The sequence below is a fragment of the Perissodus microlepis genome, chromosome 16 (assembly GCF_051167445.1).
Source record: "Perissodus microlepis isolate ML-2025 ecotype Zambia chromosome 16, ASM5116744v1, whole genome shotgun sequence".
Classification (NCBI taxonomy): Eukaryota; Metazoa; Chordata; class Actinopteri; order Cichliformes; family Cichlidae; genus Perissodus; species Perissodus microlepis.
The window spans coordinates 4,915,832-4,939,026 of NC_140476.1; the positions used below are offsets into that span (position 1 = coordinate 4,915,832).

Here is a 23,195-nt window from a genome sequence, read left to right on the forward strand (position 1 = left end):
TTGGAGAAAATAAGGCCATAAATACAAAATGAAGATTTTACAAATAAATTAAATAATTAATCAATCAAAAAATTTAACAAGAAATTAAATAAGGAGGAGAACCTACATGTTAAATTAAAATAATAGTAATTTATTTTCTTTGCACGTTATTGAATGCATGTTTTTATCATTGTAGTATTTTTGGTGCATAATATGACCTTCTTTTGCTATCTTAATCTTATCTTAATTAATATTTTTATCTTATTTTTTTTCATTTGATTGTTCTGATGCCAACCGTGGCAGTGAACACACAGAACTGAGACTTGGCATATTGTGTGGTATCTGTGTCAAATTCCAGCTCTGCCATTAGGCTCACGTGGCAGCTCACTGATGGACAACACAGCCATCAGTGTTACCAACAACCTGTTTGGTCATACCAACTTGTTTTTAGAAGCCGAATCACATTAATGAACTCTAATCACTGACCGCACGTTGACGGATGAGACACACTATAGCGATATCTACATGTTCCGTCAGCACAGTAGCAGCTGTACCTTCCCAGGTTCCCCGTAACCTCTTACTGAAACAACACAACACTGTTAAAGCGCTTAAGTGACTAGAAACACAAGCACACACTCATAATAATCCGAATGACTTTCCCAGCATATTGAAATGGTGAGACCGTATTTCTTGCGCATGTTGTATTTGAAACTTCACTTCAAAAATGTTTTTGCCTTACACAGCTTAGGTCTAAACTGTGTGCTCTTCTTCAGCTGCCAGGAGAACCACTGCTCCCACAGATGGAATCAGATGATGAAGGAAAAATCTGTGTGGTCATTGATTTGGACGAAACACTAGTGCATAGTTCATTTAAGGTAAGCTATATATATATATATATATATATATATATATATATATATATATATATATATATATATATATATATATATATATATATATATATATATATATATATATTTAGATTACAATGATTCTGTAGACCTTCTTACATTCTTGGCCTTGGTTCACATGGACCCTCTTGCTCTTATTTCTATTAGGCTTCCATATTAAAGCAATTACTCTACCTGCGAAAAAAAAAACATACAAAGGAGACACATGATTGGTACAAATTTAGGGGAGACACAACATATTTTATATTTTTCACAATCCAGATCCAGCCTTCAACATAAAACCCCAAGATCTTAGGAAATTAATATTAGATTTTATAGAAAGAAAAGTAAATCTGTCTTCTATAGAACACCTACATAAAATTCATATTTACATAAAATATTTTGTGAAACTGTGTTACTGCATTCATGAGTGTTGATATACTGTATTGCGTGTTTTTAATGAAGTATCATGCAGCTTCCTTTCGGGCTGTTTGATACCTTGTATGGTAGCATTCAGTGAATAAAGTAATCAATGCCAGAAGTCGAGGCTCCTGTATCACGACAAATTATGTAATGAATGCCGCGTGCTGTTTAGTCCTTCTGCGGTCACAGCCTGTCCTGAAAGATGTCACCGGATATTAGTGTCAGCTAAACGGGGTCACACCTCCTCTGAGCTCCATGTTTAACACAACGCGGAGTGTAAAAGTTGCTGTTACTTTGACACATGAACTGCTTTAAGAGTTCTTTATATTTGAAAGAAAGAGTGTGGGGTTTTTTTTTGTTTTTTTTTTTGTTTTTTGGGCAAAAAGCTGCTAAAATTAATGTCATAATGAAATGAAATTAGCTTTGGGTGCACAGTGTTTGATCTGGAAGAGATCTCAGTGACCTTCTCTACTGTGGTTTAGAAAATCTTACCATTAAATGGTCAAACAGTTACATCAAACATGAAAGAAAATAACAATAATAATAACAATAATAATGTATAAAAGAAATGTATGGATGTTTAGTTAAATGCATAAGAATTTGTATGCAAAGTATCACTACACAGTTCAAGCCACAAAAGAACGTAATAGTGCAAATTAAATCAATGTAATACAGAGGTAGATATAAAGTATCACAAGTTTAAAAAAATGCATTACAGTATAATCACCCTAAATTTTTATCAGTGAAGGTGAGAAAAAAGCCAGTCTTGTCTATACTGGGGTGTTGAAATGCTTGGAAGTTGTTGAAATGTTCTCGTTAGCTCACACAGCCTGCTCGCTGTAAGCTGATGGTGAGCAGATCTAAAAGAGGATGGAGTTCAAGTTGCTGCTATTGCTGGTGAAATTTGCTTGAGAATAATGACAATGTTTTATTAACTTTGTCTGCCATTAGAATAAATGATCAAAATCATTTGCACTATTTGCTGCTGCAGGAAATAGAAAAATCCCGTGCACGTGAATGCATACTAACAGCTTCTGGATATACTCAATCTGTCTTACTTGCATTACCTCATAGTATACCAATTTAGGCCATGGTCTTATACCACATATGGAATACACTTGCAATGATGCTGATATCAGAGAAGCAGCCTTCTCACTTTCTATAGTGCCTATGTTTCAGTAATCGATGGGAGAAGAATCCATTTATTCAGTGTTTGTGCTGCTCAGAGGCGGCTGGCACAACATTTTTGCTCAGTTTGTTGCCGTCATTCTTTTCTCTGTTTCAAAGAGTTCTTTGGAGATTATAAGTTAAAGGTTTTTTTTCTTTTGTTTCAAACAGCCAGTGAACAATGCAGATTTTATCATTCCAGTGGAAATTGATGGAACAGTTCACCAGGTAAGAACTTTATCTGCTTAAGTTACTGTTTGCTGCTATAGTAAATTTGACATCACAAGGGACCCTTAAATTTTTTTTCCCATGCACTCACCATGCCTGTTGTAAACATCAAACACAGACATTTATCCTTGCTTCAGTTTGCACGCGAAGCAGTGTACATGCAGCCTGACAGAGCTGTAGCCCTCTCTGTTGATGGCTCCAAGCAGCAGGTGCCTATTTCAGTGGCCTGACGAAATGAAGGAAGCTTGGCAGGCTTCTCAGAAAACACGGCCATTAATCTCAGTATGCTGAGCATATTATGTACGGTGCCCATTGGGATGGCATTACCTTTCCCCTACTGGCTTCAAATGGCAACTGCAGTCTGTTGTGCTTGGCCAGAAGAAAGAAGAGCTTTCAAAAGGCCTGGGTCTGTTTCAAGTAATCCAGGATAGGCTTGTTAAAGTGGGGAAAGCCTATTCGGGATGACTTGGTTCAGAAACAAGGCCACCGGCATCTCAGTGGAGGTAGATGTAGAGTTCTATTAAGGTGCTTCTGCTATGTTTTATTGCACATATTATTTCTTCTTTATGTAATGCCAATAATGGCATATGTAGTTGACATGATCACTTTTCATCAAGGGATATTTTTGATAAAAAGAGAACTGACATGTTTATTGGCTGTTTTTATATTCACTTCAGTTTATTTACAGCAGTTGTTTCAAGAGCCTTTATGTTGTAAGGAACGCAAGAACCACGGTGACAGTGGGGAGGAGGAACTCCCTCTTAAGAGGAAGTGATATCCAACACAGCCAGGTTCAGGGAGGGGTAGACTTCCCCCCCCCCCCCCCACCACCCCAAGATTTTACTAATACACTTGATCTGAACTACAGTGTTTATTTACATTTGTTGTCCTTTGAGCTTTTTATGGTCAGACTCTGTCTCTAATAGCAGCTCCAATTCTGGATTTATTTATTTTTCTCCTGCACTCAGGTGTACGTGTTAAAGAGACCCCACGTTGATGAATTCCTAAAGAGGATGGGAGAAATGTTTGAGTGTGTTCTGTTCACTGCAAGCTTGTCAAAGGTATGTCCTCATCCTTTATGAGCAAAACATTACACTTAGGATTACTGGAGGAAAAGACTCATTTTCTGAGTGATCACCAAATGTTTTCAGTTTGCGGTTTTGTAAGTTAGGTTTCAGACTGCTATAATAACCTTGTAGTTATGTCATGGACTTGCATTAAACCACTTGGAGGATAAAGTTACGAGATGGCAAATCCAGTTTGTTTTGGTATTGCTTCTGTAGTATGCCGATCCTGTGTCAGACCTGTTGGATAAATGGGGGGCCTTTCGGAGCCGTCTTTTCCGGGAAGCTTGCGTCTTCCACAAAGGAAACTACGTAAAAGACCTGAGCCGTTTAGGAAGAGACCTCAACAAGGTTATCATCTTGGACAACTCCCCAGCCTCCTACATCTTCCACCCCGAAAATGCAGTATGTCATTTAGATTACTTTGTCATTTAGATTACAAACACTGTCATTCACAGAAAAGTCATATTTCCATCTGAGTTTTCAGTAGGGGCGGGGGGTGTAGTGGACTATCTAAAAGAATTTCTAATCCCACCATCTGCTACTTTTGTCCGCACCTCCAGGTTCCTGTAGCATCCTGGTTTAATGACATGTCAGACACTGAGCTCCTCGATCTTATCCCGTTCTTTGAGAGACTAAGCAAGGTGGACGACATCTATGACATTGTCAAACATCAGAGTACTTCACAGAGTTAACAGAGGTGGGATAATAGGATGAAGATGAGCACCAGCGGCTGTCATCCGGGGGCCACGGAGGCCGGTGGGCAGAAGGCTCCACAGTGCTTCCCAATACAAGGACCACACTGCAATAAAGGGCTGTCATTTAATCTAAGATTCTCACAGCAGTACTGCATACAAAGTGACAGCAGCCTTCCAGCTGGGTTGAGTGCTGCTGCACAGGCAGTTGTCCTGAACGCTGTGACAGATCTGTTTTTCTTTTTTGTGATGTCCAAGATGGTTCATATGTGATTAAATGACTTCTGGAGATATCTTTTGCAGTGCAGCTAGCGTGTTGTTGTTGTTGTTGTCGTTTTGTGACAGCACTGACCTTTGTAAGTTTGCTGTAAAGCTAGATTGTGCGAGCAGTTGTTCAGCGTGATTTTACAAATTCACCACTATCAGTCATTTTAATGTCAGTGAAGCAAAAGCATTTGAAGTTTTCACACAGCAAATAACACGTCATTGAAGACTGTAGCTCAAATCCTGCTGAGCTAATATATATACAAAAAAACATTCATCTTGTATTGCTTATTTTGATGTTTTCTAAATATTGTATATTTTACTGTATGTCTCTGAAAAGCTTTGAATAGAATATACCATTTAATGTAGCACTTGCTTTTACATGTAAAAGACGTTTTTCTTTCTTCATCTTTTTTTGCAATAGAAAAAAAATATCCATTAGTCTGCTGTTAGTGAATTTACACTGCTCAAGAAAATTAATGGAATACTCATCACAGTCCGTCTGGTAAGGAAGCAGAAACCAATGAATCCGTTGCACCTACTTAAATCAAAGCTATGACAGCTACACTGGAGAGATGACAACAAGACAACCGACAAAAAGTGAGCATTTTTCTTTAGTTTTGCTTTTTGTTACTGTTCTTGTCATTCCTGGTAGCATGAGAGCAGCTCATTCAGGTTGCACAGGTAGTCCAGCTTCTCCAGGATGCTCCAGCATCCGTAGATGCCAATACAAGAATCTTTGCTGTGTCTGCTAACACAGTCTCAGGAGTGTGGAGGTGATATCAAGAGATGGTTCTTTACACAAGGAGAGCTGGATTATGCTGATTATGCGACTTAGCAAAAGGGCCGGTATCGTCTTCTTCTGCAAGAAGGAACAGGAGGAGCATTGCCAAAATGGCCTATAAACTTGGGAGGTCCACCACTGGCACCACGTTCTCTTCACAGATGACAGCAGTTGACACTGAGCACGTCTGTAAGATGTGATAGAGTCTGATACTGTGGTGAGCATTAGCCAGGATGGCTGGTGTGGCAGTGGTTTAGTGATGTAGGGAGTGATTTAGGGATCTAGGGAGGCGTTTCCTTGGAGGGTCACACAGATCTCCATGTGCTCTTGAACCGTACCTTGATCATTGTTAAGGATAAAGTTCTCAGAGCCACTCCCAGATGTTATGTAGGTGCAGTGAAAGGCAATGGCCGGCTGCATGTAGTCTGTGCATAATTCCAGAATGACAAAGAAGCCATGGAGTGGACCTTACATTCACCAGAAGATGACTCCAGCTGAGAAATTGTCGTACATCTGATGCTGTGACCTGTCGCCCAGACTCTTCAGGAACTCATAGATGACGTGATCCAAATCTAGGAAGAGATCATCCAGCATACTGTACACCATCTCACCAGGAGCATAAGTTGGATCGCCTGTGATCTCCATTTTAAGGAGTAACGTCCTCAGTCTGTCGGGCAGGTGGGCACTGGAGAGCATAGACACCTAATTTTGTAAACACAGTAACTCAAGAATTCTTCTTCGTTCATTAGAAAGTCACCTAGGATTTTCAGATTGATACCATGAATGCATCTGCTAGGAGGCTGCGGGGTAGCACCAATATTTTTATTAACTAACTTTATTTAAAGGTCTCATAGTGCTGATGATTCTGGTTTCACGTGACTCACCTGATTTTAAAATAACATTTTATCAAATGCAAAGTAAGTGTTCCCCTAATTTCTTTGAGCAGTGTAGTTTTTATTCCGTTACTAAATCCTAGCATTAGTGGAATATGTGAAAATCATTTTAGAAGATGTTTTAGACTGTATATAACAGATGGGTGCAGCTTTAGGGTCTAAAAGTGAAGCAGAAATTCCTCAAACTTGTATTTTTTGTTTCTCTCTCGAAGCATGGGACTTTACAAACCAATGGTTGATGTCATGAGAGCTACATCCATCTTTTATATACAGTTTATGGTTATGCAGTTCCAGGCACGAACACCAGGTTCTTTTATTTTTGCAATTTCAACCTGTAAAGCTTATAAAGCTTAGTCAGGCTTTGTTGTACTGTATTTGCAGATGGGTGGCAAAGGAAAAACCAGTGTCAGATTTCTCAGTAAGAACGACTTCAGCATCGATTTAATTAGTTCCTTCAACTCTAGTGGATAGGATAACACTCTGCCAAATGATATCACCTCATCTGGTGTTTTGTTGTTGCTAATGGAGAGAGTTGTCAAACATGCCAGCCCCACATCTCCCTTAGTTATTCACTTGGGTCGAGATGTTATGACTGCAAAGTCCAAAGTATGATTTATATATGTTCAGTATGGAAGAAACCAACAGTTTAAAAATGTGTTATTTAGAGGATCACTTTTATAGAATAAGAACTTTGAAATTATTTTTTTTCCCCTTTTAATGGAGTAAGGTGCCCAAACTCTGCCAGAGGTACAACAGCCACAGCAGGAGTCAAGGGTTCAGGTTTTTCCTTTAATTTGTCACCCACTGTTTAGCTCTGGAGTAGCTTTAAGAAGCAGATTTACACCACACTGACTGAAGGTCACACACACGTGTACAACAGCAAAAGTGAGTGAGGCTATTTTTTTTTTGTTTGTTTGTTTGTTTGTTTGGGTTTTTTTTGTAAATATCAGGAATTTATTGTGATCTAGTTTTAATGTTTTTCTGAGTTATCACTCGTGTTAGCCATCAGTAATGTAATATTTGATGCTTTCTTGGATAAGTTTGATTTGACTTTGCCTACTGTCAGTAAACTTGAATGTGGCCTGTACGACCTTATCGATCTGTATATTCAGTTTGATTTGAGGGGAATTTGCCACATGTGCTCAAATCCCGATTTTGTATTTGTGTGTGTGGATTTCAGAGTGATTGCATTAGTTCATCTCTATTAGTTTTACTTTAAACAAATGAAAAACCATAATCTCTCTTGAAGTATTCATTTATCTTTTGGAACATATGCAACAAGATGACTCGACTCAAGTAAAGAAGCTGGTTTAAATGAGCGCGTTCCTTCAACTGCAGCTAATAACAGTCAACACTGGGGAAAAAAAGACGAGATACTTTCACCTTCCATCAATAAAGCATGTTTTATTGAAACGGTCATATTTCACTACAGTACTTGACTTCACATTCCTCACACTCAACACAACATATACGATCAAGTCGAAAGGAAAAAATGGAATATGGAACAGGTTTGATATGAAAACAGCAATCGTTCTCCACTCGACAAACATAATACCCACACGATAAAACCATTTGATAAATCAAGCATGCCCTGATCATCAGTCAAGGTGATCAAATGTGTTTTTTTTCTTTCATTTTGGCCCAGTATATTTACATTACAAGCCGTTTGCTGCAAGACAGAAAACTCTTTATTCAAAGTTTCCATGTATACCTTTAAAAAAAATATTTCTTTACAATGAACCAATGATGGAAACATTTATTGCGCTGACACAAAAACCAACGCTGGTCATACCCATAAACTGTATATAAAGATGGCGCTCAATGGACTTTCAGGTATGAAGAAGTATTTTTAATGGTTTATCCCGCGGTGGCTACTCTGATTGCAGAAAGAGTTATGGATCTATAAAAGTCTTAAGTGTCCTCAGAAGTCCTCAGATTCCTTCCTATGTGACTCAACATTTTCCTGATTGGCTGAATCAACTGCTTGATTTAGAGCATATTGAATACAGTACTAAATTATAGTTGTTATGGCTAGAATATAACATAAAACTAAATAAAATTCTCATTGACTAATGACTTCTCACTTTTCATAGCAGTTCCAGAAGCGGGAAACGACTAAATGCAATTACTGTTACTGTAGTTAAGTCAAATTTTCAGGTATTTATTTTTCTGATGACTTTTTACGTTTAATGTATTTTCTACTCCTTCCATTTTCAAAACAGGCTCGTTATTTAGGTGTGGGGAGTCATTATTTCCTACTGCATGCTTTAAAACATTAAGCCAGTTTACATAAGTAAATTGGAGTATCCATCACCAATGTTGTGCAAAATTTAAGCTGATGATTCACTCACTGAAATTCCACCTTTATTCTGTGTACAAGTTGTAAATCAGCGTCGATAGCTTGTGTGACATCTACTTATATCTTGTTGATTTCACCTTTTAATCTTCAAAGAACAGCAGCAGCACACCTCAGCTGATCACAGTCTGCCAGTGGGTTACATCATGTTGGGTAAGTCCATCTTTTATATGCAGTCTGTTCTCATACTTCATTCATGTGTTTCTGTTTTCTAAACCAAAAGAAAAAGTCGCTGCCACAACATCCACACAAAAACATGCTGTAATAAAATAAGGGAGCCTAAAATTAATGCATAATGTTAGTTTCCTAATGGAAAAGGCCTACCAATGTGTGTATACAGACACACATTGAGAGTTTTCATTTTTGCTTTACATACATTATATTGCAAATCTCTTCGAGTTGTTGTTGTTGGGTTACTTTAACACTAGAGACTTTAAGTTTGAGTATTTCAATCAGATTTTTATTTCATTTTATTCTATTTTATTTGGCACAAATACACATTCATCTTAAGCTTTCATAACCCAGTTAACCCAGTCAAACCACTTTCACATTGGAAATTATTTACAACGAAACTGCAGTTTTATATAACAACAAAAAACTCTTTGTAAATGTTCTCACACGCTGGCAAATGTTGTCGTTAAAACGATGAGACGATTAAATGAACTGCATGAAAATCCATCACAACCCTGTTTAAGCCACGTTTACAGACTGGATTTAAATATATAAGCAATTTCAGTGGTACAACTTAAGCCACCAGTATAATAGTTAAGCCACATCAAGGTGATTGCAGAGCAGGGATTTCACTCAGTGATCACCTGTGAAGCAGAGGAAAAAATTACTTTGAAGTCCAGAGAAACAAAGTCTTACAGTTGGTTCAGCGAGGCTCGCCATATTTTATTTTTTTGATTTAATTAAACATAACTCTGACCGTTCTAGACAAGCGCCTGTTTCAAAGAAGTGATCCCTTTCAGTAAGTGGTTTTATCTGATACCCCAAAAGTACTGTCATGACAGATGAACTCGAGAACTCCCTCTCATGTTTAAATGAGTTCCCATGAAGTCATTTTATACTGGAACTGGACTATTTTCAGCTTTCCACTCTTACTCTTACCATTGAGATTCGGATTACCATTTACGAGCTATGACTCGCAAACTGTCTCCACTGTTTATTGCTAACTATTAGCTTACCATCTCAACCATGTGTGCACTACTTAGCTACCACCCCAAAAATGCTGTTCATCACATTTATTGGCCAGTTTTTAAGTATTAATGTTTAGCTAACACATTTGTTGACTGTTAGATAAAAACTAAGGATAATCCGGAGTTAAATGATACTGTTAGCTATTCTTAACATAGCTTCTCCACATACCAAGCAGTCTGGTGTACCATTAGCCAACAGTTTCAATTGTTAATCTTAGATTTAGCCAATAATTTCCAGCTGTTTAGTGACAAATCTGTTTCAGCTGTATTTATCTATACTGTTGGATGATAATTTCATGCTAGCATATTTTTAATTAATAAACCTTTTTATTCACAATTGATGCTAACTATATCAACCATCCTTTTATGTTTTCTTTTCTGCTTTATTTTTCTATTGCATTACATAGAACAGTAATTCTAAACCAAGGATAAAAGTAACCCCTAACACAGTGTGAGCAGAAAACTGTGGATCATAGATTGCATATAAAAGAAAGATGCAGTTTTAGGATTGAAACGTGAAGCTAATGCGTGTGGGGAAAAAATGTCCTTGGTTCCCTTGATCTTGTTCTGTGACCTCAATAAATGCTTTGATAAGATAAAGAGCTTAAGAGCCAGTTGCAAATCTTATTTAATACAAAATGATCTGCATTTTAAAAAATTATAATACCCATTCTAGTCAAACAGGAGGATACACAGAGCATGCAAGCCTACTTACTGTATGACCTGCTAGCCTACTTCCTTTGGTTTCTGACTCCTCACTCTTTACGAATCTTCTTTGATTAGATTAGATTAAACTAGACTACATTAGCCTTTATTTTCACCCTTGGCAGAATGTTATCTTGGATAAACGAGGAAACACATTATGTAAGATAATACACAAACACTCATTTACAATTTCACCTATTTCAGTTTATTACTTTATGCAATAATTCATACCTATTTATCTTAAAGTTGGAAACTCTGTGCCTTTTTCCTGAAGGCATAAACTTATAATTAAACCCCAAAGGGGATACTTTTACGACTGGGTAAAAATTACTTTTCTAAAGACTGATTCTTCTATTATACATTTTATCTAAGATTTTAAGAGACACGAGATCTGAAATTATGCTGTGTTTGCAAAATAAAAAAAATCCAAACTACCTACATGTCATGTGAAAGGGTAATAATTTTTTGCCTTGCATAATAGCAACAATTTAAGCTTTCATTTTACAAAAGTAATCCACACATTTCTTATAATTTCTGAAGTCTGAGGCCTGAAGGCAATCACATATATTATAAGATCCAAATGTAGATGCAGCTATCATGTGAGCAAAATTAAATGTATTATAACACAATCAGAGCAAATCCATTTACTTCACCAGTGTTTTAATTGCTTTGACTTTTCCTACTCATGCATGGGGTTCTGCTCATGTTGCAATCTGTCCTCTTTTTAAAGCTGAGTGAATTTCTGACAGTTTTACTGCCTGAACATAGCACACATTCATTTAAAAGGCGACATAATAAAACTAAAAATAGTTTAATCTACACCTGCTTTGGCGGGTGCGTGCTCCATTTTGCTTGACCTACATGCCTGTTGATGGACTGCCACCATAAACACCCTATATTGATAATAGAATGCAGCACTGTGGGAGCCAAACATTTAGTGTTTTTATTGCTTTGTGCTGTATATACCACGCCAAGTCATGCAACACACTTTAAATACGCCACATGGGCAGTTTGTTTTGTTCACCTGCAAATCTGCATTTTCAGTTCATGGCAAAGAAAACATAATGTTACTATTACACTCAAACATCATTTTCTCCTCCAACTGTGCATCATTACACTTTCTATATTTTGTTTCTTTGCATTCGAATGGAGCAAATTCGAGACTTTGTTATTGCCTCCATCTAGTGGTTCAGGTGTCAATTACACCACCAGGTTTTAAATTGCATGTTTAACGGGCTAGAGCATGACTTTTACAGCACACACACACACACACCTAAAAGTTAATAATAATCTATAATATTAAAGGATGTCTGTAGCCATATTTTGAGGATGAATTTGCAGACCTCTATGAATCATCTAAAGTTATTTCAAATATGCAAATAAAGCTACTAAAATACTGCCTCTTAAAAATTGCCATTATTCTACTTACTCACTATCCGTAGCTGGGCTTTGCTCTTTGTTTTCCCAGCTGTGAACTCTACCACGCCATTCATTTCCGGAGAGGTCTGCCTGAGGGTCAGCCTGTGCACTGTGCCCATCTTCTCCAGGCGTACCCGAGAGCTCGGCTGCAAAGGCTCCCCATTCAGAGTCCACACGGGGGATTTGAAGACGGGAGCTGAGACCTCACATTCGAAGCAGGCCTCATCAGGAGCCATGACTTCCACATCTTTAAGCTCTCGGACCATCAATAAAGACTGGGCTGGGTAAGGGCACGAGAGAGAAAGCGGTTAACTGTTTTAACCTACGAATACATATTTTTAAGAAGATGTCTCGGTCTGAACAGAGAAGTTAAAACAAAGGAGGCAAACTTCCATCACTCCATTTTTTTTTTTAATCCCCAATTCATCCAGTTCAGGGTCACAGAGAGGCTGGAGATGATCCCAGCTGTCATAGGCCAAGGCACTCTATCTTACTTCACAAGGTAAGAAGTAGACGGTTAACTCTTTGAGGAGGCTGACACCTACTGGTTAAAAACAAAACAATGGAGGGTCTCTCCCTCTCTCTCTCTCCCTCTCGCTCTCTCTCTCTCTCTCTCTCTCTCTCTCTCTCTCTCCGTGCTATGGTAATTAAGCCCCAATCAAGAAAACTGTTTTAAAAAATTAATTACAGGATTACAGGGAAGTACACCAAAATAAACTGTGAAGGAACAACCGAAGAAAAATCAACCAAATATGAACAAGGGCCCACCCGATCCCCTCAGAATCAGCTCATTTACTTCCAATATTTTTCTGTCTACTTAATAAAACTATAAAATTTTCACAGGCCTGAAACTACAGTGAGGACACTGGAAAAAAAATGATTTTTTGACAGTTTTTTTTAACAGCGTTTGAGTGTCTAATAACTTCGTAAGTACAGAATACAGCCACACAAAATTTTCAAGCCTGAAAAACTGTGACCAGATTTTACAGCCACACAGTCAAAATCGAAAGCTATAATCTTTAAAATTGTTCAAGATTTTATTCTATAACCAACTCTGAACATCAGTATCCAAGGAGATATTACGGGTTCACTACCAAAATCGAGGATAACACAAACATCCAGAGCACTGAATGTCAGACTACAATATATTCAACAATCTTTTTAACAGTGTTGCTCCTGCATACTAATTAGCGCTTAACATGCTGGATGGATGATTTTTTAAAATTACAAAGTCAATGTCTTACATTAAAGAGCCCGGCTGATATTTTTAACGTCAGATTATGTTGCCAAGAAACGTCCCATGTTTTTGCCTTTTGGATCATCATCATCATCATTATTATTACATTGCTTGCCTGAAAGTTAAACAAAGTCTTTCTTTAACTGTTCCCATATTTACAAAGCAGTGCCGCAGTAGATTTGCCCTCCCAGGAATAACCTAGGAGGGGTTCTTCTGCTGGCCATGCTCTCATTCTGTTCTCAAACAGGACTCTTTCATGATTTAGGCAAATTTGTAAACCACTACACTATGAAATCAGTGTAGAATCAAATCAATGTAGATGATTTTAATTTGCCAGTTTGGGGACTTATCTATGAACATTATTTTATGTCACCCATGATCAAGTTAAATCAGGTAATTGTGAAATTAAAACAGACTGACTCCTATATAAAAATGTGCCCCGATATTACACCTTTCACGAAATAAGAAATTACATGTGGTAACTCTGCTGTTCCAGTAGGTGGCACTATCTGGTTATATATGCACACACAGTATTTGCTGTTGCTACTATAAGAGAGGGATTTTATCCTGTTACAGCTCTAATAACAAACTCTGGGTATTTTAATAACAGACTCTGGGGGGAAGGGGTGAAGTCCTGACATTTGTCTCTACAACCCATTTTATGGGATAATCAATGGCACAGAAATAAAAACAGACCTAGTAAAGGTGGTGCATGCCTAGATAACAATATCCTGCTAAAAGAACTAGACCTAACTTTTAGTCAGATGTCATTTTTGTGCACTGATGATGTTAAGCTTTAATGAAAAAGCCTCTTACCCTCCACTGTCAGCTTTGCAGAGCAAGTATAATCTCCAACCTGCACACTGTATGTGCCCTCATCATCTAGCGCCACCTGCTGGATGATCAGCTTGCGATAACATCCTTCGCTGCAGATCTCGAAGCGTTCAGAGGGCAGGATGACATTGCTGCCTTTGTACCAGCGGATGCTACATCTGGGGTTGGATACTGTGCAGTCCAAGATCACACGGCTCTTCTCAAGGGCCGTCTTGTCTTGCAGAGGTTTTACAATACTGACTGGAAGCTCTGGAAGGGAAGGAATGTAGTTTAAATGTGGGTCTTATTACAATCACAACACACTGAGGTAGACATCGTAACCTACTTCACCTTACTTTAATGATTAGAAAATACATATTCAATACATGCACTAGAGACAGGAAATGTGAAGCTAAATATTGATTGCATTGAAAAAATGAAATTTTACTGTTTAGTTGGATTAACTGAGCAAAAATCACTGAATTAACCCCCCAAAACTTAAGGATCATCAGGTTGCCCCAGTATGGTTTATCCATTCTAATTAGTTAGTAGGTGCATTATTTGAATACCTTCCACCTCCAAGTAAGCAACAGATTCAATGTGCCTCGCCACAAACTTAATCTCTCCAGAGTCCTCTGCTCGCACGTTGCACATGAGAAGAAAATGTTTTGTCCCTGAAATGAAAAAAATTCTGAAATGTTTATTATAAAATATTTTTTCAAATTCTCAGGTTTTCTTTCTGGTTAAAGCCTAAAATGTATTTTTGTTTGTTTATTTGTTTTGGTTTTTGCAAACCTTCCTGGCGGATCTTAATGGTGCTAGTGGGCTGTATCCGCTCCCCATTTTTGTACCATTCCCCCGGCACATCCTCCACTGAGATCTCACAAACAAACACAGCATTTTCATCCTCTTGGATGTCCAGGTCCTCAAGACCCTGGAGGATCACCAGCTCACGCTCTGTAGAATTCAAATTTAAAAATGTGTATATATAAATACATATATATATATATATATATATATATATATATATATATATTTAAGATTACAATGGAGTCCTCATTCACACATCCAGCAGACATAGAACATATAAATCTTGCAGGCAGATGGCAGCATTGTGCTGTATTTGTAAAGCTGAAAGCCACGTCTAGAATGCAGTTTCAACTCCTTACTAAAACAACATGGCCATAAATACCAGCTACAGCCAGCAGTACTAATAATTTATTATTAATCATTAATTACTTATTAACTTCCCAATCTAATTAGTAATAATAGCCTAATAGCACTATTGGGGCTACAATTATGAACATTTTATTAGAACAATATATTTGTATAGCTAAGTTTCTAATTTTTCTCAGACACAGAAACTTTTAACTAATGTATTTTTTTATATGTAGCTCTGAATCTGCAAATATTATTCTGATGGTATCCACACAAGTACAATTTCTTAGTAGCTCATCTTGATTTTTAAGAAGAAAGACACTTATTATCTGCTGTGTTCTTCTTAAACATTAAGAGAACTGCATTATACGCACATGTAAGTAAGTAAAATTTTATTTATATAGCACATTTCTAGATAAAAGATCACAAAGTGCTTCACAAGGTATAAAACAAAAACTGACAAAAGTTAACAAAATGCAATTCTAAAAAGATGTGTTTTTAGTTGTTTTTTTAAAAGTGATCACTGAGTCCGTAGATCTTAAGTTCTGAGGAAGAGAGTTCCACAGTCTGGCGGCCACAATGGCAAAAGCTCTATCTCCCTTGGTTTTCAGCCTTGTGTGCTGAATAACAAGTAGGCCCTGATAACAAGACCTCAGGGACCTACTAGGGACATAGGACTGTAAAAGTTCAATGATGTAGGCTGGTGCTTGTCCTTGAAGAGCTTTAAATGTCAGAACCAGTATCTTGAAATGGACTCTGAATTCAATGTAAAAATACAGAGCACCTGGGAGACCTACAGAGCTGTTTTCTATTTCCTTCATTAAACAAGCTAGCAATAAGCAGGTGCAAAAAAGCTCACAGAACTCTGAACAGAACTCCAACTCTGAATCTAGCAAATGACATGTTTTAGCTGTAAGCAGACATTAGAGAACATAAGCTAAAAGCATCAATGAGATTGTAAAGAATCAGAAAGAAACATGGAAGCAGGAGCGCTAACTATAGCCGTTTTGTGGTAAGTACTGCATAAAAAGCACATGCCTATGTCTTCAAGGCTCTAAGCGGTTGTATCAAACAAAAAGCTAATTTAACTTTGAAGGGAGCCTTGACATTTGATAAAAAATATCTCACTGCTTTTTAAACTGCCGTCAAATAGATTGAACAAAGTTACTAATCTTACTAGTACTGTTAGCCAAAAAGCAACAGTATCTCCAAAATTAGTCTACTGTACTCCTTGATATAATGGAGCCTTAACCACAACCTGAAACAGCTGGCAGGCAATACAAAATTATATTTAGTAACTTATTAAGTTACTTATTTGTTGTAGTTTGGTGTAGTTGTGTTCAACTACAACATGCTTCAGCGTGGCCTTTAGCCAATCAAATCACCTAACCCTAACCCTAAATATCCTGAGACTGAGGGAGCTAGTGAGGTTATTGCAAACTGCTAACTAAAGCTTGGCTTGTTTGAATTGCGAATAATTGGTGATTGATGCTATAATTTCCAGCTATACCAGCATAGATACCAATAATCAGGCACGTGGGCTTTATAAGTGTTGAAGCAACAGGTGATTCTTGTTGAATACACCGGCTACAGCTGTGTAGCATTCAGGTTCCAAGCCCTCTAACAGTGTCTGATCATAGCTCAGAAGATGACCTTGGTAGTAATTGTGTAATTCTGAATAAAAATGCCCAACCATTTGATGTGGCACTGTAGTGAGTCATCATTCTAGTTTTTGTAAGGTCCTTATTGCAAAAAACACCCCATCTCATAATATTGCTTATTATCAAAACTATATAAATTTAGGACCAGTAACAATTTTTTTTTTTTTTTAAACCTACAACTGCTTTAATACTTGGTTGCCATAGTAGACTGTACCATAGACTTCCACAGTGCAGGATGTAGCCGCATCTCCTGCATCGCAGGTGTACATGCCAGAATCACTGACTTGGCATTTCATGATCTGGAGAAACCGTTTCCTTCCCATTGCATAAATGCGCAAGTCTTTGCTGGTCTTCACCTCAGCCCCGTCCTGAAAATGATAAGAAAACACAAAATAAAACAAACAAATGCAGTAAAATTTTACTTTGAACATTCTGCAGAGATCAAGAGTTGGTTTGGTGAAATTACTCTTAAAAAAAAAAACCCTTTTAATATCAATGTTTTCAGGGTGTTTTTTTTTTTTTCTGTGGTTTTTTGTCAGTATCACAAATGTTGCCAGTAAAGAAAAAATAGAAAAACCAAACACTGACCTTCATCCATTTCACATCCACGTTGTGTCTTGACAGCTCACACTCGATGGAGATTACTGCCCCTTCAGGGAACCTCTGGTTCTCCAGTTTTCTGAAAACGGTCACTGGGGGCTCTGGTGCAGAAAGAGATTACTTAACAACCAAAATCCTACTTAAATTTCTTCAAACGCATTGCTGCTCAAAATTAAAGTACCCTTTAGGAGTAACTTATATGGATTCATTGCGATGACATTTTCATCCAATTGTCATCGACAGCATTTCATACTGAGCTCAAAGGGATGATGCATACTGAGTGACTGGTCATGGAGTGGATTATTTTACAGCATGAGGTTAAAATGACACCTGACAGAAAAGACTCAACCGAGCTACTGCTTTTCACTTGGTTGGGCTAGGCCAATTTGTGTTTGTAACACGAGCTCGGATAAAGGCAGTGGTAGCAGTGCTGTCAATCCATTCTGTTACATGCCTCCACTAGTTGGCACATGGCCAGCATTGAGTGGGCCACTTTAGCTACCAGTTTAAGGTCACAACAAAATGAGTAAAGTTGCAGTTTGCCTGCTGTGAACAGAAGTGCATAATAAGTTGGCCTGGATTACTTACATAATTATTGAACTAAACAGTTGAGCAATTTGCACTCATTATCGCAAAGCTGCTTCTCTTTACAATTTCTCAAAAGTACCTACCCTTTACAACAAGCCTTGCAGAGGTCTTCAGATTCTCTATGCAGAACACAAAGGTGCCAGTGTCTTCTACTGACAGGTTAGAGATAGTAAGGCTGTGGACTTGTCCTTTTGCGCTCATACGGAAGTGATTAGTTGGCTTAAGCTTGAGTCCGTTTCTCATCCATGTGCCCGGGACATTGGGATGGGACACCTCTACCTCAAAAGAAGCTGTTTCCCTCTCTGTGGTTTTAATGTCAGTCAGTCCCCTCTTGATTGTGATTTTTCGAGCTACAGAGGCATCAAATTGGGAAAAGTCATGTTTGAGAGACTGGGAACCTAACACAGGCATTTTCATTTCAGGCATTTAGCGCTGAGCAGACATGGCGTCCTTTTATAGTCGGAGAACAGACGTGGAGTCTTTTTGGTGCACAGTGGTTAAACAATACAAGCTGGCACGTACACAAGCCATTTGAGCACTGGGCTTTGCGCAAAAGCCCAGTGCACTTTGGAAGGGCCAACATTTTTCACTTATTCTAACACAGACACACATTCCCTGTGGAAAAAAAGGAGTGTTTATTTTGGAGACCTGATGACAACAACCTCAATTTTGAAGGCCAGGGTGTAAATTTAGATGCAATAGGAGGAGATCCAAATTCATAGGAGGTGCCAACAGCAGCCTGAAGTACTGACTTTCCCCTTCCCACCCACACTAGTGTTGAAAGAACAGCCTTTAATTCACCCACTGGCCTGTGGCTCATAGGACTACGAAACACAAGAAGCATCTGCAAAGAAAAACAAGCATAAGTACATCTTAATCACCACAACATACCCGTTTTACAGTATGCCAGGCCTCAATGCTCTCGAGAAAGTTAAATGACGCTTATTCATAGGAATTTTCTATTTTGTTTACAAAATCAAATTATGGGCTGTGAACAGAGGCATCTTTTAATTATCAAGCATTTAACCCTTAGAATAGAATTTGGTGTGTCCCGCCCATGTGTAATTATCAGGGCTTTGTTGGTCCTGCGTCACAACAGAAAACCCTGGTCCGAAAGTCAGCTTGGGCTGTAAGGATATCACCTGTTGGATTCCATCATATTTCAGTACAAGTGCCAACCTGGTCCCCAGGTCACTCAAATTACTCTTACTCAGTTAATTGAAATTTGCCTTCATATGAAGCAGTGATGGAGGCTGCGTGTGAGATGGGGTTGTCGGCAACAGCGGTAAACAAACAACAACAGGGCATAGTGAGAACACGTGGGCACTTACGTTCCACTGTGAGCTGGGCTTGTGTGCGGTCATGAAGGGTTTCACAGCTGTAGGTGCCCCGGTCAGACATTGACACTTTGTGGACGGTGAGACTGTGTTTGCGGCCCTTGTGCTTCAGAGTATACTTGGCCCCAGGGTGGATTAGCACCCCTTGCCTCATCCACCGCACCTCTCCCGAATCCACACTCACCTCCACTTCTAGAGTTGCTTCACTGTATTCTTCAGCTACAAGTGGTGTCATTTTCTTACTGAACAGCACCTGTTGCTCTTGAAGTGAATGTTAGGAATTAGTACATAACAGCGTGTCAACAGTTTTACTGCATCACTTTTATTCAATTACAGTATGCTTAAGTTATGTATGTGGTTTTTGTTAAGTCTACTGTGAGGCCACACCCAAACCAACGGGAATATGTAAACCAGCAAAGGTGCATGGCAAGTTTAAGCACAGAGAATGAGTAAAAAGCTCTGTGGGGCCTTACCCCCTGCAGTGCAATACACGCCAAAACCACTGAGCCACTTGTCTCTGTCAGTAACCAGAGGAATTCTGATATGAGAACCTGTGAGGTGCAAGCTGTCAAAGTCACCTTTTCAATAGTTTAAAGTTGTTTGCATGGAATATGTGTCATACATGCCGTTAAAGGTAAACTACTCCACTGAAGCTTGATAGTCACCAGAGAAAAATAAGGAAACTTAATGTTGAATATTCTAACCTCTATGGATCATTCAGACAAATTTGTAAAGTGTCAATCGCAGGGGCCGCAACTCACCTTGAACCTGTAGTTCTGCCTCTGAAATCAACCCCTCTGCATCAGCTGTCACTCTGCTGCTATCTGAAACCATGCAGTTGTTGATGCAGAGCATGTGGCATAGCCCATTGCTGGAAACCACAGTGCGCTCGTTCAGGGCTACTTGCTTGCCGTTTAAGCGCCACACCAACTTGGTGTCCTCCGGTGAAACCACACACTTAAAAACTGCATCTTCTCCTTCACAGATGATGACATTACGAAGCTCTGCTATGAACTCAATAATACGGGGGGCTGAAAAACATTCATATGAATTGTGAGCTCAAACTTTGCTCACATGTTACAATTGCACATTGGCCAGCATATTGTCTCTCTTAAAGATTTACATGGACTTACTTTCTACAGTAACAGTGGCTGAGGTCCTGTCATCTGTGGATTCACAGACATATTCTCCACTGTCTTCCTCCATTAGTTGGTGGATGGTAAAGCTCCGCTCTCTACCTTGAGCCCTGATTGTGTGCCGACGGCTAGGAGGGATCTCGTTGCCATTTTTTAGCCACTGAACGTCTCCTTTTGGCTTGTTGATCTCACATTGTAACGTAAGGCGGGTTCCCTTTAGAGCCTTGATATTCTCCAACTGTCTGATAAATTTAACCTTCATTTCTGTTGGGCCAAGAAATACAGTTTTAGATCATGGCATCTTGTAATCAAATACTTAGAAAGAGAGGTCACATTTTGTTAAGTGACAAATTCCTACCTTTGACTAAAAGACTGAAATACATCTCATCTGTCTTTACGTCACAGACATATTCTCCAGAATCAGACAGCTGCAGAGGATTAATGGTGAGCTTGTGGGTATTACCCACACTGGAGATGTGAATGTTCTCCTCGTTCAATAGTTGGCCATCTTTCAGCCACCGAACATTTGCTCTTTCATGGCTCACAATGGCACACAGTGTGACGCTCTCGTTTTCATAGGCTGTGATGTTGTTTGCTTTTTTATTCAGAAACTTGGCTGGCGGCTCTGAGCAAAAATACATTTACAAAGAAGCTGCTTGAAATTCCAAGTGCAAGCATCATTAACCTCCTAGGACCTGGCGTCCATATATGTGGACATCACATTTTGGGTTGTCTAGACCAAAATACTTAATTTTTCTCTACAAGGGCCTGATATCCACTTACAAGGACGTTATACTGCCACTGTTCTATCAAAATTTTAAATGAATGTCCTCATATGTGGATCTCATTTTTCTCAGAAACAAAAATTAGGTAAAAAAAAAAAAAATCTGGTAATTCTTTGTCTTTACATTCATCAGGTCCCAATCAACCCAAATAGCAAAGAAAAATTAAAAATGCATGCCATGAAAGAGTTTGGGTCTTAGGAGGTTAAACCTAGTCATATGAAATTCTGACACATCTTTGAACATCATCTTAACTTACCTTGGACCTCTACAATTGTTATCAATTTGTCATCGAGGGCATCGCAAATGTATTCTCCGGAGTCCGAGGGCTGAAGTCCAGAGAGAACAAGCTTCCTAACAACGTCATAGCTGTCAATTTTTACGCGAGTATCTGGTTTCAGTCTCTTGCCGTTCCATAACCACTCAACTGTGGCGTTTGGCCGAGACACTTCACACTCCAAAATAAGATCATCTCCTGCTACCAGTATATGATGCTCTGGGTGGCCTGCATTTCCAATGATCTGCACAGGAGGCTCTGAACAAAAACAAGCACATTATCATTTTGTGTTCAACATAAAGGAAAGACAAGTTGTTAAGTATTTATTATTAATATTACCTTTGACAGTGATATAGAAGACCATTTTATCATCCACTGCATCGCAGGTATATTCCCCTGAATCTTCAAATGCCGCATTTAGGACCACCAGAGATCGGAAAACACCTTGCTCTTCGATGCAGTATCGCTCATTGTCATCAATAAGCTTGTCATCTTTATACCAGCTGACTGAGGCATTGGCTCTTGAGAGTTCACATACAAGAATAATGTCATCTGATACTAAGAATTGTTTTTCTATTTTTGCATCTGTTTTTCCAAGAATTTTTACAGGTAATTCTGAAAATGAAGAAAACACAACATTCCATTTATTGGAACAGAATAATTGCCAGACCATCTGCAAAGAAAAAACGTATCCCTTCACTGCTAGCCAATGGTTGCAGGACAGTCAAGCTATATACGCTGCACTCGCAAACTATTCCCCAAATGATAGTAAAACAGTCTGGAAACCATTTGCCTTCAAAGTAAAAGTTGTGCCTTCTAAAATGTGTTTGTTAAAGCAATAATGTCCTACTTTTGTCAATGTTTTCCAGGTTTTACTGCTGCTTGGAGTGTAAATGTAGTGTTTGCAGACAAATCTCTATCTTTCATGCACACTACAGGCAACTGCAGCAATCTGCTAGAAACCAAAACAATCACAAGGTTTTTGGTGCTGGGACACATACACATTTTTCTCTAGCAACTGGAGATCAGCAACTAGTCTCTAGGCCTGTTTACAGACAGTACGTCTGTGTTAAATCTACACCATAGATATGTCGTAAGCACAAACCCTTATGAAGCCTTCCTAGAAATATAACCACACATCACCATCAATGCAGCCTGCCACTTCCATGGGCAACATCAGTGGCTCTACATAGATTCACCCCAGAAGCATAATTCAGGCATGAGGCTTAACCTACCTTGCACTATCACACTGAAATCCATTACATCGTCTTTTGCGTCGCAGACATATTGCCCAGCATCTTCCACTGTCAGCGAGTGAATGGTCAACTGACGGATGACGCCATCTTCAAGGATTGTGATGTTTCTAGAGTCTTCGACTTCTTCCCCATTCTTCTTCCAAGTGACTTCAGCATTTGATCTTGAAACCTCGCAGTCTAGAACTAGAGTCTCCCCGGCCATTTTCTCTACTCTACTTGCCATCTTCCGAGGACGAATGAAGCGAACAGGAGGCTCTGTGTGTTAAGTGAATCTTAAGTTAGAG

General features: G+C 38.7%; 2 protein-coding genes across 8 annotated transcripts in view; one reads left to right on the plus strand and one right to left on the minus strand.

Annotated features, from left to right (window-relative positions):
- The window catches only part of LOC146370256 (carboxy-terminal domain RNA polymerase II polypeptide A small phosphatase 1-like), a 30,677-nt gene extending 22,871 nt beyond the window's left edge, over positions 1-7,806 (plus strand). For both annotated transcript variants that reach the window (XM_084954644.1, XM_084954645.1), the window contains 5 exons: positions 753-854; positions 2,631-2,687; positions 3,656-3,748; positions 3,971-4,156; positions 4,315-7,806. In XM_084954644.1, coding sequence (XP_084810770.1) covers positions 753-854; positions 2,631-2,687; positions 3,656-3,748; positions 3,971-4,156; positions 4,315-4,446 — 570 coding nt within the window. In that variant the 3' untranslated portion in view covers positions 4,447-7,806. The remainder of the gene's footprint in view (positions 1-752; positions 855-2,630; positions 2,688-3,655; positions 3,749-3,970; positions 4,157-4,314) is intronic.
- Positions 7,807-7,882: 76 nt separating this feature from the next.
- Positions 7,883-23,195, minus strand: part of obsl1b (obscurin like cytoskeletal adaptor 1b) — a 41,662-nt gene continuing 26,349 nt past the window's right edge. For 5 of the 6 annotated variants that reach the window (XM_084954638.1, XM_084954643.1, XM_084954641.1 and 2 more), the window contains 15 exons: positions 22,891-23,166; positions 21,995-22,270; positions 21,638-21,913; positions 20,955-21,221; positions 20,594-20,860; positions 20,222-20,491; positions 19,455-19,721; positions 18,207-18,473; positions 17,524-17,636; positions 17,150-17,303; positions 14,912-15,073; positions 14,686-14,790; positions 14,120-14,386; positions 12,077-12,346; positions 7,883-9,558 (listed from right to left, as the gene is read on the minus strand). In XM_084954638.1, the coding sequence (XP_084810764.1) occupies positions 9,548-9,558; positions 12,077-12,346; positions 14,120-14,386; positions 14,686-14,790; positions 14,912-15,073; positions 17,150-17,303; positions 17,524-17,636; positions 18,207-18,473; positions 19,455-19,721; positions 20,222-20,491; positions 20,594-20,860; positions 20,955-21,221; positions 21,638-21,913; positions 21,995-22,270; positions 22,891-23,166 (3,248 nt within the window). In that variant the 3' untranslated portion in view covers positions 7,883-9,547. Of the gene's footprint in view, positions 12,347-14,119; positions 14,387-14,685; positions 14,791-14,911; positions 15,074-17,149; positions 17,304-17,523; positions 17,637-18,206; positions 18,474-19,454; positions 19,722-20,221; positions 20,492-20,593; positions 20,861-20,954; positions 21,222-21,637; positions 21,914-21,994; positions 22,271-22,890; positions 23,167-23,195 lie in introns of all 6 variants that reach the window. The other variant, XM_084954639.1, reaches the window with a different exon arrangement.